Source organism: Centropristis striata, chromosome 10 (assembly GCF_030273125.1).
Source record: "Centropristis striata isolate RG_2023a ecotype Rhode Island chromosome 10, C.striata_1.0, whole genome shotgun sequence".
NCBI classification, from domain to species: Eukaryota; Metazoa; Chordata; class Actinopteri; order Perciformes; family Serranidae; genus Centropristis; species Centropristis striata.
The window spans coordinates 10,742,805-10,757,048 of NC_081526.1; the positions used below are offsets into that span (position 1 = coordinate 10,742,805).

At 41.4% G+C, this 14,244-nt stretch overlaps 1 protein-coding gene across 2 annotated transcripts in view; it reads right to left on the minus strand.

The window, feature by feature from the left end:
- The window catches only part of LOC131978820 (FERM, ARHGEF and pleckstrin domain-containing protein 1-like), a 71,747-nt gene that overhangs the window by 9,586 nt on the left and 47,917 nt on the right, over nt 1-14,244 (minus strand). For both annotated transcript variants that reach the window (XM_059342596.1, XM_059342595.1), the window contains exons 13-18: nt 13,575-13,782; nt 6,717-6,904; nt 5,489-5,578; nt 2,256-2,389; nt 1,239-1,320; nt 913-1,150 (exon numbers count right to left, since the gene is read on the minus strand). In XM_059342596.1, coding sequence (XP_059198579.1) covers nt 913-1,150; nt 1,239-1,320; nt 2,256-2,389; nt 5,489-5,578; nt 6,717-6,904; nt 13,575-13,782 — 940 coding nt within the window. The remainder of the gene's footprint in view (nt 1-912; nt 1,151-1,238; nt 1,321-2,255; nt 2,390-5,488; nt 5,579-6,716; nt 6,905-13,574; nt 13,783-14,244) is intronic.

A 14,244-nucleotide genomic window follows, 5' to 3' on the forward strand; every position in this document is an offset into this window, starting at 1 on the left:
CCTACTTTATACAATCCCATGCAGTTTTTTGCAGAAACTGTGCAGGTTTTCTCATGCAGTGCAAATACGTTATTTTTCGCCTATTCCAAAAAGGGTGTATTTGAATATTTTTCTATACTGGAGTCCCTAAGCAGTCTTGGAATTGCATGGATTTGGTCTCAAGTCTCATTTTATGCATGTGTGATGATTTTAGTCCTCATATTAGCATTTCATTGTTGTGGGAGCATTTTTTAAAAACTTGACCTGACTGTATAAAATGAGCTGCTGTGACCTCGAGGATAATCACAGCCTCATGAAACTTCACAACCACAAAGTAGAGACCTAGAGCATTTAGAAGATGTATGGCTCTCCCAGGTATAATGACAATAACGGTGTTTCTCAGCAGTTTCCAGAACAGAAGTAATAGCCATCTTATCACCAATTCTTGCAAAAGTTTTCGCACCAAATCCCCAAATCAATTCTTCAGTGTTTTTTCTCAAGGTCTGGGTGTCTTAATGTGGTATTTAGTTGCGATTTTTGACCATTTTCATCAATTCTCGAGTGGGAAATGGTTAACTTTCGTACCAAATCTGTGTATCAAGTGGTATAAACCTATAAATAGCAGCCATTATAATAAGCCATTATACACTCTACCATTATAAACCGTCAAAATTTGAATAAGAGCCTCAGCAAAAAAAAATGTTAATCAAATATTTATGACCACTTACCAGCTTTCTGATGATGTGCACCAACTCTATGTGACATATACTGTTGACCTGCTATCTTTTGCTAAAGATCCCTGCCCCCCTCCCTAAAAATGATAATAATGGGTCTATGGTGGGTCTGTCTAAGAGTTAAGAATATTCTACAACATCCTGCACCAAAAGACCTAAATGTGCCTGTAAGAGCACTGGCTGGAGTGTGGTACTGTACCTCTGCAGTCCCTGAAATCCACATGAGTCGCTGCGTAGTGTTTGCACAGGCGCTCCAGGATCTGCTTGTAGTGAGAGAGGCGGTGCAGAGGCCTCAGGATGAAGACATTGAGGGGCACGTAGCAGACTTTTTGCAGCTCAAAGTCCCTGCAGAGACCCTCCAACCTGCGGGAACCCCTGCATGCCTTCTCCAGCTCCAGCAGAACTTCAGACTGCTTATGCAGGTTTGCTGTCAGGGGCTATGGAGGAGAGTTGGTACATGGCACACATTAATAAGCATCAATTCATCACTGTAATTACAGATATGTGGTAGATGTCGTGCCTCACCTTCAAACCTTGAAAGTTCTTCAGCATGACGTCTCCAATACGCTGGTAGTCTCCTTTTATGTGAGCGTTGGAGCGTCCTTCCCTAAAACAGATAAACATCAGCAAGGTTTTTTTAATCTCTTAAAGATTATGGAGCTATTTGTAGAGAGTGAATTAATTAACTAAGCACTTAAAACTCATCGATTATTCAGACGGGCTTCAGTTTATGGAAGTTAAGTTGGAAAGGGCTCTTTGAACTTTGAGAAAGACATCTACCAGCAGGTGTCTCCCTTGAGCATGATAGTGAGGAGTAATGGGCTGCCATTGCTGGATTCATTCAGAATATTTATTATTTTAGTACAGCATTTAAGCAGATGCCTTAGGGAAACTGTAAAACACATCCTTCTAATCCACGACACAGAGCTTTCTAATCATGCTTTACACAACAAAGGTGCATCTCTACTTTAATATTTGAGTATGCAAAGCTAATAAAGAGACACATGCAGTGCTAGAGAATTTGCCTACACATTTGAATGTGGTTCTTATCTTCAGAGTTCACTGTAACATCAAACCCAGCTTTAATTCAGAGTTCTTATGATGACTCGCTTTGAAGTAACAATACTTTATGTGTGTAGCTGGAAAAATTCTGACACGCTAACAGGCTTCATGCATCACTGCCTGCATGTTTGTGTGTGTGTGTGTGTGTGTGCATGTGAGTGTGTGTGTGTGTGTGTGTGTGTGGTTGGTTCAGTGTTTGTTAGATAAAGCACCACATCATTAAGGAGATCAGACAGCAGAAGCCCACAGGCAAGAAAAGGCCGGCTGTGGTGCAGCCTGACTGTTGCCATGGAGACGATAGCTCCTCGGGTCATCCGAAGGGACCGGGTCGCCCTCAAAGACCGAATGCCAATAATTCTCATTAAAAAAACAGGAAGGAATGATGATAAATTGGGCTGAAACCAAACCAGCGCATCACTGGACTTGTTACAAGCCTACAGGGACTTTGTTTATGTTTTTTTTAAGTGAAAGGAGTCTCACCACAGAGCCAGCCTCTGCTCCACCTCCCTGAGAAATCCTGCGTGGAACTTGTGCAGAGGCTCGAAGGTGGAGAGGACGGTGTTCTTCAAAGACTCCGGAGTCGCCTCATCTTGTCCTACAGCACTCTGGAAAGACTGAGGTCACAAAAAAAAGACATGCAGAAGAGTTCAAGAAAGCTAACGTGGAATAAAGCACGATAATATTTTGGTTTACAGTAAGTGGAGACACTACAGCTGAATAGAGTAAAAACTTTAACTAATTGATATCACCAAGAAACTTCCCCAGATCATTACTTTCATTAGAACAATTATTTTTTGTGTTGCAACTTTTCTTAAATGCAATGTTTAAATATGCAAATTAGGCATTACTTCTTGTAAATTTAAGACAAATCTGCAGACAAAATTAGTGTTGCAAAATAAACACCAATATGTGTATTGGATGTTTTCTTTCCACTAGTCTGGAAGAAGACACGTTGGGCAGATGTCATCATCCATCGTCCACGCAGCCCAGCAGTGTAATTTAAAAGCCCTGCCACCCATCCACACCTAGACCTGTGTAGAAGTGTGCTTGAGGTGCTGTTTATTTAGTGCTTAAAAAGTAACAATTCTGATTCATTGAATGGTACACAGACTGATTTCATGAGTGCAACTGAAGGCGCACATTCGTGATGTCACATTAATGGATCTAATGTAGACAAGAGAAAGAATTCAAACAAGTTCAAATGTTAAAGAAAGCACTTATTTGTATGTCATTTCTGGTGAAGGAATCAATGAGATGATGCTGATTCCTAATGGTGGATACAGGCCCTGTAGTGGGTTTTGTGTCCATATGATTTGATCAGTCTGGATGACTTCCGCTGACAATATCATCGTCCATCGAGATGTTTCACTCTGGACATCTTCATTGCTAATTTGGTACACAGTGCCTAATGGACAACCCTACATAGCCCCAAATCTCAAAATTGACCAGTGCACGAGAAATGGTGTTTTCACCTGTGGTGTCTCAACTTCAGGATCAAATCAAGTTTAAGTTTATTTCTACAGCATCTTAAAAACAACAAATGATTGACCAAAGTGCTTCACAGAAGCATGGAAAAAGTATGTACCTCATTAATAAATTCAGAGTTTATGTAAATGCATTTTAACACAGCACAGCAAGATATCTCATACTAGATTTGGGCAATATGATGATTTATATCACCAAAACCATAAAAAAGGCTATAGTGCATATTTTTCTATGTTGTTATTTTTCAATCCAGTGGCTAGAACTGCTTCATGGCAATATTTATGAGATAAGATTAGATAAGATATGACTTTATTCATCCAGCAGTTGGGTAATTTAGTGTAGAAAACAGATTAAGAATATAAAAAATGAGACATTACATACACAATGAGACAATACATACATTCTATACACATTATATACAAACATTTCTGCTATTTGGCATTTATTAATAATATATATTATTGTGTTTGTTTTCCTGAAAGTGCTTTGCATTTTACAGATATTGCACATTGAAAAAAATATATATTTTAGCATGTTAAATAGGTTAAATAAGTTGTTGCATGTAGCCGTAAGAACATCAGTGAATAAATATGTCATTTGGACGACACTTTACGTTCTGCTCCTTTCACAAGAGAGGGAAGCTGGAGTGAACCAAAGAGATCTGGTTTTGTAAGTAGTTTTGAGTATTTATTTATTGAACAGAAAACATGCTATTTTGTGATATATATACTGCATCATTATCAAGATATTAAATGACTCTAACAGCATAGAAGACTTTGTCCATATAACTCTATATCCTACTTCACTGAAGTGTCATGGGAGGTTTCAAGTTGCCACTTCACACTCTGCCAAGGTTGAACATTCATGTTCCAATAACACAAATTTAGAGTGGAGGGGGATCATTCTCTGGCTCAGAGTAGCCGTGTAACAAAGCTCACTTGGATGAAACTGCTGCTCAAAAACTGTAAAAGTGGACAAATTTTCGTATTAAATTGGACTGCAGTGGTTATCTCACGGTCACATCAGGTAACTCAAGTTCTGATTTTCTGCTTTCAAGCTTGTTAAGAGAAAGTTTCCCACAAGCAAAGACCCTCCAAGATCATGTGGTAATGCAGGTTTTCCCAGGATACAGAAGACCTTTATCTATGCTTTCTGCTGTTGCACTTCAGTCTGTTGAAGTCCCATGAATGGAAGAATCAATAGCCAATCACTCTCGACACTATCGTTCATTATCATTAAGTCAGACTGCAGTCAAACGTTGTGTGTTTGACCGCAGCGTGCATGAATATAGCTTTATTCAGCTGACGTGATGGGAAAGGGAAATGGGTTTTAGGAAAAGTGTTTCTAGAAGGGCTTGAAAAGAAGTACCAGCTGTTGTTCGGATGACTTCACCCCCAACAGCAGCACCAACAACCAGTGCATGGGAAGAGAGAGGACACACACACACACACACACACACACACACACACATACATACATACAGACACACACATAGACACACACATAGACACACACACACAGACACACACACAGACACACACACAGACAGACAGACAGACACACACACACACACACACACACACACACACACACACACAGACACACACACACAGCTGTAAAAAGAACGAGGACACGGGCCAACCCAAATATTTATGAGATGTGTGAAAGGCTTTTCTAAAATTACAAGACGGGAAACGCTGCAGCCTTTAAAAGAGCCGTAGAAAAGGACTGATGCATTTTCTTCACATGCGAATCAGACGAGAGCAGAACATCCTACTTGTTCGCTGCTGAAGGAGCTGTACCGCACGTTTAATATCCTGTTTTCTGCTGCATTTCCTTTTGAGATACTATCAAATGAAAGTGTGTCCATATGCTTGTACTCAGCCGGTGCAATCTAAAGGAACACACTATAATGGGTGAGGACATGCAGAGGGAACATGCGGCTAAATCCATCTATCTCTTTAAACACAAACACAGTTTAGCATTCACAGCCTTGAGTGAGACAGATAAATGCATTTCAGAGCGCGGGTGTGGGGAATGAATAAAAAATGAAATCGCATCTGCCAAAATATCCCTGTGTCACTGCCTGACTCTGTGTTTTGGCGGGCGCTCTGCAATGGAGCAGCTAACCGGAATAATCAATGTTTTCTCCCCAGAGGACAGAGCAGGAGAAAACAAACAGTGGAGCAGCATGTTGGCACACAGACTTTTTTCTTTTTTTTTCTTACCACAGTCACCACCTCCAGGTCCTTCAGATACGTCCTTTCTGTGGTCAGCAGCTCCTTGGCGATAAAGTAGGCCCGATCTGTTGGGAACCTCTGCAGAGACATCACAACGGAGAAGAGACTGTGAGCAAGAACAAATTAACTATCCAATTATGAGCAAGTCTAGTCAGTGTACTGCCTGTCTAACCTATTTCTCCAAGTAGACTTACAGGGAAATACTTCAGTCCCAGTGGAGGGTTATTTAGGACAGGTAATCTAGGTCCAGAGCTATTTTCAGTATGTGATAGTGGCTTTGAAGCTCAAGTTTAGTAAAAACATCAAAAAAAAAAAGTCACACAGCAAAGCAACTTATTGGAGTGATTTGAGGCTGTGATGCTCTTCTGCCTTCCCATGCATGAAAGTACAATTGCATCTCAATAAATTAGAATATCATAGAAAAGTTATGTTTGTAATTCAATTCAAAAAGTAGAAATAACTAATTTATTCTAATTATAATGATTATGGCTTACATCTAATGAAGAACTAAAATTGAGTGTCTCAAAAAAACATAGTATTACAAAAGACCAATTTTCAAAAGTATGTTTAATATGGAAATGTTGCCCTCTGAAAAGTATGTCCATCTATATGACTCAGTTCTTGGTTGGGGTTGTTTGACTTGAACTACTGGAAACTGACTTTTCCATCATATTCTAATGTATTGAGATGGACCTGTAAACAAAACTTTGCACATAGGTTCAATCATTTGCAATATTTCCTCAACTGGCATTGTGGGCTAATAGTCCTGATGGTGGTGCTACAGCAGCCGCTTAAAGTTTAAAACTAACTGAATTTGAAAACAAAAATCCATTCCATCCATCCATCCATTTTCCTATGCTTATCCGGGGCCGGGTCGCGGGGGCAGTGAATTTGAAAACAAAAATCGACAACGAAATTAAAACTAAAACTAATGAAAAATCAAAAACTATTATAACCTTGACCCACCCGCACCAAATAGAGCTGAAAACACCTAGTGCACAAGACTACTCTATCTCACTGCTGGTCCACATTCAAGACCGGACACACACACACGCGCCCACACACACAACAAAAAAAAACGAAAAATAAAAATAAAAACTGTCTGGTCCAGGCAGTTTTCATTTGACTTCCTCCTCAAGCTGCCCGGCCCAAACTCACTGCTCTGCCTCAGCTTTGTTGCTTCTATCATCAGTAGCCGAAGCATTAAATCACAAACCTTCCTCCGAACCTCGTCTTCATCGTCAGTGCGAACGCTGCCGGCGTCGTTGAGCAGCGGGCTGGTGAGGGGGGAGGGCTGGCGGCCGTCGGGGCTGTGGCTGCACAGCTCCAGAGACTTCTGACCGTTGACCATGCCATGAGAGTGACCCGAGGACGCGGACAGGTGAGGGCTGTTGGACACCACTCCTGCACCGGGTCAGCAACCGGAGTGAGGGGAGGAAATGAAAAAGTGAGTGATTGAAATAGAAAACACAACAGGAAATCAGATACATTCTGAGCATTTGCATTCACTTCAAGTCTCAGATCGATGGAGTTTGGCACACTTTGAGAATTTTTATGAAGGCAGGGAAACAATAAGAAAACAGAAAAGTGGACAATTTGTTGGATAATCTATAAACAGAAAATTAAACAGCCACTATTGTGATAATTAAAAAATCCTTTGCGTTATTTCTGAAGCAAAAGCTCCAAACTTTCTCTGCTTCCAGCTTATTAAGTGTGAGGATTTACAACTTTTCTTTCGTCAATAATTATATGAACAGATTAATAATTCTGGACTGTTTGTCAGTCAAAACAAGACTTTCAAAGATTTCCCTTGAGATATTTTTGGTCTAAACATTTTCTCAATTAATCGAGAAAATAATTGGCAGATTAATTGATGATTAAAAGTGTTAGTTGCAGCTCTACAGAAATGCCAACACACTCTTTTTTGATATGAATTCAACTTTCCAGCATTCAATTCATAATCCAACACAGCAAACATCACCCACTGGGAGACTATGCACCATCTCAAGTATTTACAAACGGTTTGACCCAGGATCATTCTTCTTCTGCCACACACGGAAACTCTGCAGTGTGCAGAAAGTGAAATATCAGCTATGACTCACTCTACAGTCCAGACAGCTCTGGCAGTCTTCATGCAAGGTCAATCAATACGTGAGCAGAGACACGTACTGCAGGATGATCAGGGGGAATAGCTCACTTAGTGTCATCTATACGTTCACTGAGCTTACTTACTATGTCTTAGCTGCCCACCTCTCTCTGTTGTCCTCTGGTGTGTCGACAAACAACATTGATTACACGCACACAAACCAGCTCAGCACACCAGCACAACTGTGGGAAGGATTTACTACGAGCTCTACGGGGGGAAGGAGTGGAAACCATAGTGTACATCTACAAGAGATGAGAGTGGAAAGAGCAAATGCACAGACATCCACCAAGCAACACTACAAAGCTACAGGAGGAAAGAAAGAAGAGGAAAAGTTTCTACAGTCTGCAACAACTAGCTGGGGTCTCAAAAAGAAGATTCAGAAAAACCTCACTTCATGAAGGTCATCTTTATTGGCTCTAAAAGAACATGTATACATTGTTAGACGAATAGAAATCTTGAGAAAAGCAGCATAAAAAGGTCCAAGCCAGGAGAGAGTCTAAAGGGACAGTAGGCGTGTTTCCACTAAGTTCTTTTTGAAAAGTGGCTGAGTGTTTTGGCTCCGCCCACTAGTTAGTTCCCCTCAGCCTCTGTTCCCATACAGGTACTTTTGTAGCGGCTAACCAACAGAGTTAGAATGTGACGTAAATAGTTCTGCGACACTTATCAGTGATCAGTGATTATTCAGTGACAATTTTGATGTCCAAACAGTTGAGACTTCACCATGGAAGGAGAGGAGATGGTTTCTTGTTCTCGGGTCTCTTGTCTCAGTCTGCTCTGCTAATTACTTTTAAAAACAGCGTTGCTATCAAGCTTTAATGAATGACATAATGAAACAAAAATAACAACTGTACATTTTAGAAAACTTGACATCCTCCAAGTTGTATAATTACTATTTAAATCTCTTTCTTTTATTTGCAAACCTTATTATTGTTTTGATATTTGATTTGACTCCGCCTAGATTTTTGTTTGTTTGTGTTTTAATTTTTATTAGGGCCGGGACTCGATTAAAAAAATTAATCTAATTAATTAGAGGCTATGTAATTAATTAATCGAAATTAATCGCATTTTAATCCCATATAAATATTTGACCTGAGAACAGTGAGAAGTAATTTTTTTCTGATGGATTTTTTTTTCTTTTTAATGCGTTTATTTTTGTGTAATTAATTAATCTTAATTAACAAGTTAAAGTCCCCGCCCGAATTTTTATTATTGCTTTTATTTTTCTACTATCATTCTGTTCTTTCGTGTTGATTTCAAGCATAAATGAACATCTACCTTCTTTATTTTTGTATGTGAACGAAAGAAAAAAAAACAATAAAGAGAAGTTTTTAAAAAAAATGGCGCTGTTATGTTGTGGTTGTGTCGAGTTCTACTCACGTCACATCCCGCCTCAACTGCATCCAATCAGCCTCGACTAGTTAGTAGCGGCTAAGAAAAGTACCTAGCTGAGGCAGGTACTTTCTGAGGAGCTACCTGAGTCGCTAACCAGTGAAGTTGGGAGGATCCTCTCTCCCAAGCTTCACCCATAGCGGCTCACTAGAGGGAAAGTACCTAATAGAAACGCGCCTACTGTGAGAGAGTGAAGGGGAAGTGTGACTTCATCCAGTCTTGTAGATCTTCTCTAATATTAAATATAAAACAGATCTTTGCCAATGTTAAAATAAACAGCCTTGTGACACTTTTATGATTGTGTTATGGCTGTACTAAAAAGTCAGTTGGTAATAAGGGAACAAATGCATTGTTCAGTCCATGAATACAAATCAATTTTTACATCACTTTACTTGTAATAGTGACACAGTGAGCTGTAAAAAAATATTGTATATTAATGTGCTGTTTTAAAATGCAGTCCCTAATCGTTCTGCATGATTTCATAGTCTTAAAATCTGCTCTAACATCACATTCTCCAGCGTGCTGTACTAAATTAGGAAATCACAGTGAGGTGACTGAGAGCACTATCTGTATATTACAGAACATTCAGTACATGCAGAGAAAAGACAGAGCAGAACAGGATGATGTGTGCCGTGCCTCAGTGCTGGTTCAGCGCAGCACACATTGAACAAAAACAACAACCGGAAGACACCAGTGGTTGAAAAAGTCTTACCCACAGACCTGGGAGTTGAGCCGAACCAACACATGTTAGACCTTCTGGACCAAATTCATTTATATTCTGTCTTCTCTAAATTACTTTGTGCAGCAGAATGTCTTTCCAGGTCTTTGGGTGAGGGACCAGAGAGGGATTCCTCAAGCTGCAGTGATCCAGAAACGTATAGATATAATAAACCCTTGTTCTCTTTCATAATGCTGTTCTAATGCATGTTATGTAGCTTTTTAAAGTAGCTAATGGACTGTGGATAATTTGATTAACCTTTGAAGTAATTTTTCTTGCAAAAATATATTTTAAAAATGCTGTATTTAGCCTTTTGAATATGGAAATTGAATGTTTTTTCTGTTTCATATAATGTTAAATTGTATATTTTGTAAAGGTGTGTGTGTGTGGCAATATTATATCGATTCATTGTGTGAAGGAAATTTGGTACTTCCTGTCATGGTGGTACAAGAAGTAGGCGGCGACCAACTTGATATTCAAGACACAAGGCCTTGTGGGAACTCACTAGGGCCTTAACTCTGATAACACCATGACTGAGGGGAACATGTAGATCAGGGGGGTCTGTCCTGATGTGTTGTATAGGGCAGGAAGATAGGGCCGCATTGAGTCTTGCTGAAGAACCAATGTTGGGAAATACAACAGATATAAGTCGAGCGGTGTATGGGACTTTGTTGTACTGTAAAAGAGCCATTCGGAATTGTCCGGTGTATGGAATACGAATTTGCTAAAAAAAACTTGCTGAACAGAGTATTGAGTGCTTTGTGTTTGGCCAGCTCACCCATTAACTTAGTGCAGTTGTCAAAATTGCCACGACAATGGCCACTAAGTATCGATATTTAGTGTTCTCACTTTTAGGAATATACTGGAGATACTGGTATCATATGAAACTAGGAGATCTAAGGAACCTAAGGGCCAATCGACCTTGTTTAAATGAATGTATATCCTGTTTTGGAATTAATGACTTCACCTTGGTCTTTAAGAGACAGGGATGGATATTTTTCACTTTTCATTTTCTGATATTTTATAGGCCAAAGACCATCTTATTATTGGAGAAAACAGCTACTGAAAAAATAAGTTAGCAGCAGCCCTAAAAGCTAATAAAGAATACTGTTGATATTGATCCAGACACAAGTACAAATAAAACATGAAATCACACTATGCTGCTTGACATGAATGCTAAAAATGTCTGGAAGAAAACCGCAAAAGCAGGCGACAGTGATGGATGAGCCAAGAGACTCTGTGCTTTGAGGTGTTGCCCTTAAACTGCCTTTCACACATACAGTACACACACATACAGTTCGAAAGAAAAAACTTTCATCTATTTTCCTGCATATTCCCAAGCTCCTGCCATCTCCTCGCTGATGTTCTATCTGCTCAGAAATAATTAAGCGTGAGCTGGATCACTGCAGGTAAGGCAACCCAGATACTGGTAATCTCGCCTCTTTCCACCACACAGACTGTAGTGAGTGACAAAAAACAGGTTCACATGCAGCTGGGGGAAAACAAAACAGAAAAAGATATGACAGTTTTCATGCTGACAGACAAGTGCTTACATTGAACAAAGAAAAATAAATAAAAGTACAGAACAGAAAGAACAGAAATGTGACATAAAGAGCATCAAACGACACAAATAAACACAAAGTGCAAAAGAAATCTGGAAAAGTGACCAGAAAATAAAAGTGCAGTGCCATTTTGTAAAGATTGAAAACTTTGCAATCTTGGGAATCTGGTGGGTTTGTATTGGACACTATAGCTGTTGGATGACTAAGCTTGATACCAAATTACTGCCAGAGACACTTGTGTGTGAGTCAAGTGCAGAGTGGGATGTCAACAGTGAGCAGAAGAGCCCTAAACTGTTGTGAAGGGTCTAAACCTCCACTGCAACAGACATTTACCTCCACCTCAGTCTGACCCAGCCACGGCAGCTCTTTGTAAACCACATTCACAAAAATACCGCAAGCTTATATTTACTCCTGTTGTTGTTTTTCCTGCACATTTCTACCACCTCTGTGAATACAACATGGTGTTTCTGTATCAAATCCACAAACAGCAGAAGGTACAGTAAACATAAACAAGAATGAATCAGGTGTTCAAACTGGCTGTGCAGCATATTAATTAGTTTCCACTCCGACACCAGACGCTTCAGATAGAACGCACTAGTCTCTCAACAATCCCAGGCCAGATGCAGCATCGAGAGCGTCAATAAATCAAACAAGACATCAGGATTAGTCCCATCAAATGTCCCCAAAGTCAACAATTACTGCTGCAATTATACATCTATGGGTCTTTTAGGACTCACAACAGACGTATATTGAGAAAAAAAGTGTGTAATTCAGGAAACTGTACAGCATTTTACCATCATATTTAATCTAACAGAAGCAGAAATGTCTGCAGACAATAATGAAATGATAAGTATTTTTCCCTACGGGAAGTCATAAGGCATCCAAGACATAGAAACTGAACGACTCACACTGTGTAAACTTTATCTAATTGTCCTATAAATGCAAAGGATGTGAGTAAAAGTGCAACTGTAACAATAAATTCTCTGTGGTTTTTAATAATACGTCGCTATTCAGTGTTAAATCCTAACATGGCACTTGGGTATTTCTGCAGGGATTTAATACAATCAAAGACCAGGGAGGCTGAGAGATAAACCTCCTCCACACAACAAACAAAGAAAACCTTGGAAAGCAAAGTAAAGAGAGACTGTTGCTGGGCTTAAAAAAGTGCTTTTCGTAGGTAGTGCTGTGCTTAAGAAGACGACTGTGAACATGGAGATTTCAGTGGTCGTCTGACAGAAATAATCTGTCACCCACTGAACCCTGCTTTTCTTACACCATCTGGACTCAAACTAAACCTCTCTCCCAGCGGAGACGGTTTGGGGCTCTCTGTGCGCTAACAGCTGAAAACATGTCCTCCATCGTCATCAGTGAAGACGTTGCATGCGTCCTCGTCTGCCTCCTCGTCCAGCTGGAGGCTGCCAAAGGAGAATTTGTTCCTGGGTATGGGGGAATCTGAATTAGCCTCCACTGGGCTACTAACCATCACAGGGCTGCTGCAGCTTCCCCTGTTAGTCTCCACCTCGGACTCGCTGGACTCTGAGCCGCTGGTGGTGGAGCAGTCGTTCATGTGAACCGGCCCCACGTGTGTGACGCCAGCCTGCCCTAAGCGCTTCGATCCCGGACTGGCCCTGGGCCTGCCTGCTACTGAGAGGCCATTGGCCACCATGCGGCGCTCAAGAGCAGCCATACGTTCAGCCCGAGACAGGACAGGACGTGATTCATGCCTCGGGGAGGACGCTCCCTGGTTGGGGTCTGTCTCGGGGTGGTGACGCACTTTGTGGAGCTTTTGTAAACGGGGGGATCGGCTCGGGACGGGGGAGTACCTTCCCTCCTCGAAGTGAGGGGGAGCAGAGCTGTAACCGTTCTGCTCGGCGTAACTGAGGGAGCTGGGTTGATGATTGTCCACTACTCCACTCCTTGAACCCATCTGGAGGGCTGCGAGGGGGCTGCTGCAGTGCCTCTCTCTATTCTGGGTACCGAGATCTGCCACAGCGCTATGGACGGGACTCTGGTCGAACTTTTGGTACGACTCGTCCGACTCGTGGCTCATGTTGAGCGACTGCCTAGCAGAGGAAGGGGACTCCCTGTACTGCAACCTACCAAGAAAGTGCTCCGGCCCATTTATGCCCCCAGAGCCAGGCCGGAGCATGGCCTGCTCCCTGAAACTATGATTCAACCTTATAGCTTGGTAACATCCACTGTTTACATCAATGCAGTCAATGAAGGGGAGGTTGCCTTTAGCAGCCCGAGATGCTGGACCTGAACTCAGATGTTCTGGCTGGGTCTGTCGCGTCGAGCCTCTTCTCTCCTCGGTCCTGGACACGGACCCCGCTCTGTCCTCGTGGCCGTTCCTCTGGTGAGACGGGCTCGCCCTCGCCGTCCTCGAAGGGTCTTCGGCGCTCACCAGCACCGACTCCTTCCAGTGACGGCGAGAAGGAGAGTCTACTCTGTCCCCGGGAGCACCAGTCTGACAGGGAGAGACACAGCCAGAGAGTTAAAGCACTTCAAGAGAATATTTTATTCATGATTATGTTTGATTTGATTATTAATGGTGCTTTTAATTAATTCTGTATGACTTGAAGGTAGCCTGTGGATTTTGACCACCTGTGGGGCCATGTGGCACTCTTTTGATGAGTGGGTTTGTTTCATGCGCCGAGGATCCACATGTACTAGCATATGTGCACAGGGGTGGCAGAATACACACTGCTGTTGGTAGTTTCACTGATTGACAGTTAGTGATGGTAATATGCCAATAAATGTACCACTACTTGAGAAAAAGAAGAATCCTGCCAATGTGAACACTGGGTGTAAACTAGATCTGCAGGTAGGAACACTGTGTCCAAAGGTGCAGCAGCCAGAGGTCAGTAGTAGTATGATATCATCTCTGAATAAGGCTTGAACAGCTGTTTGTTTGTATTTCTTGGCAGAC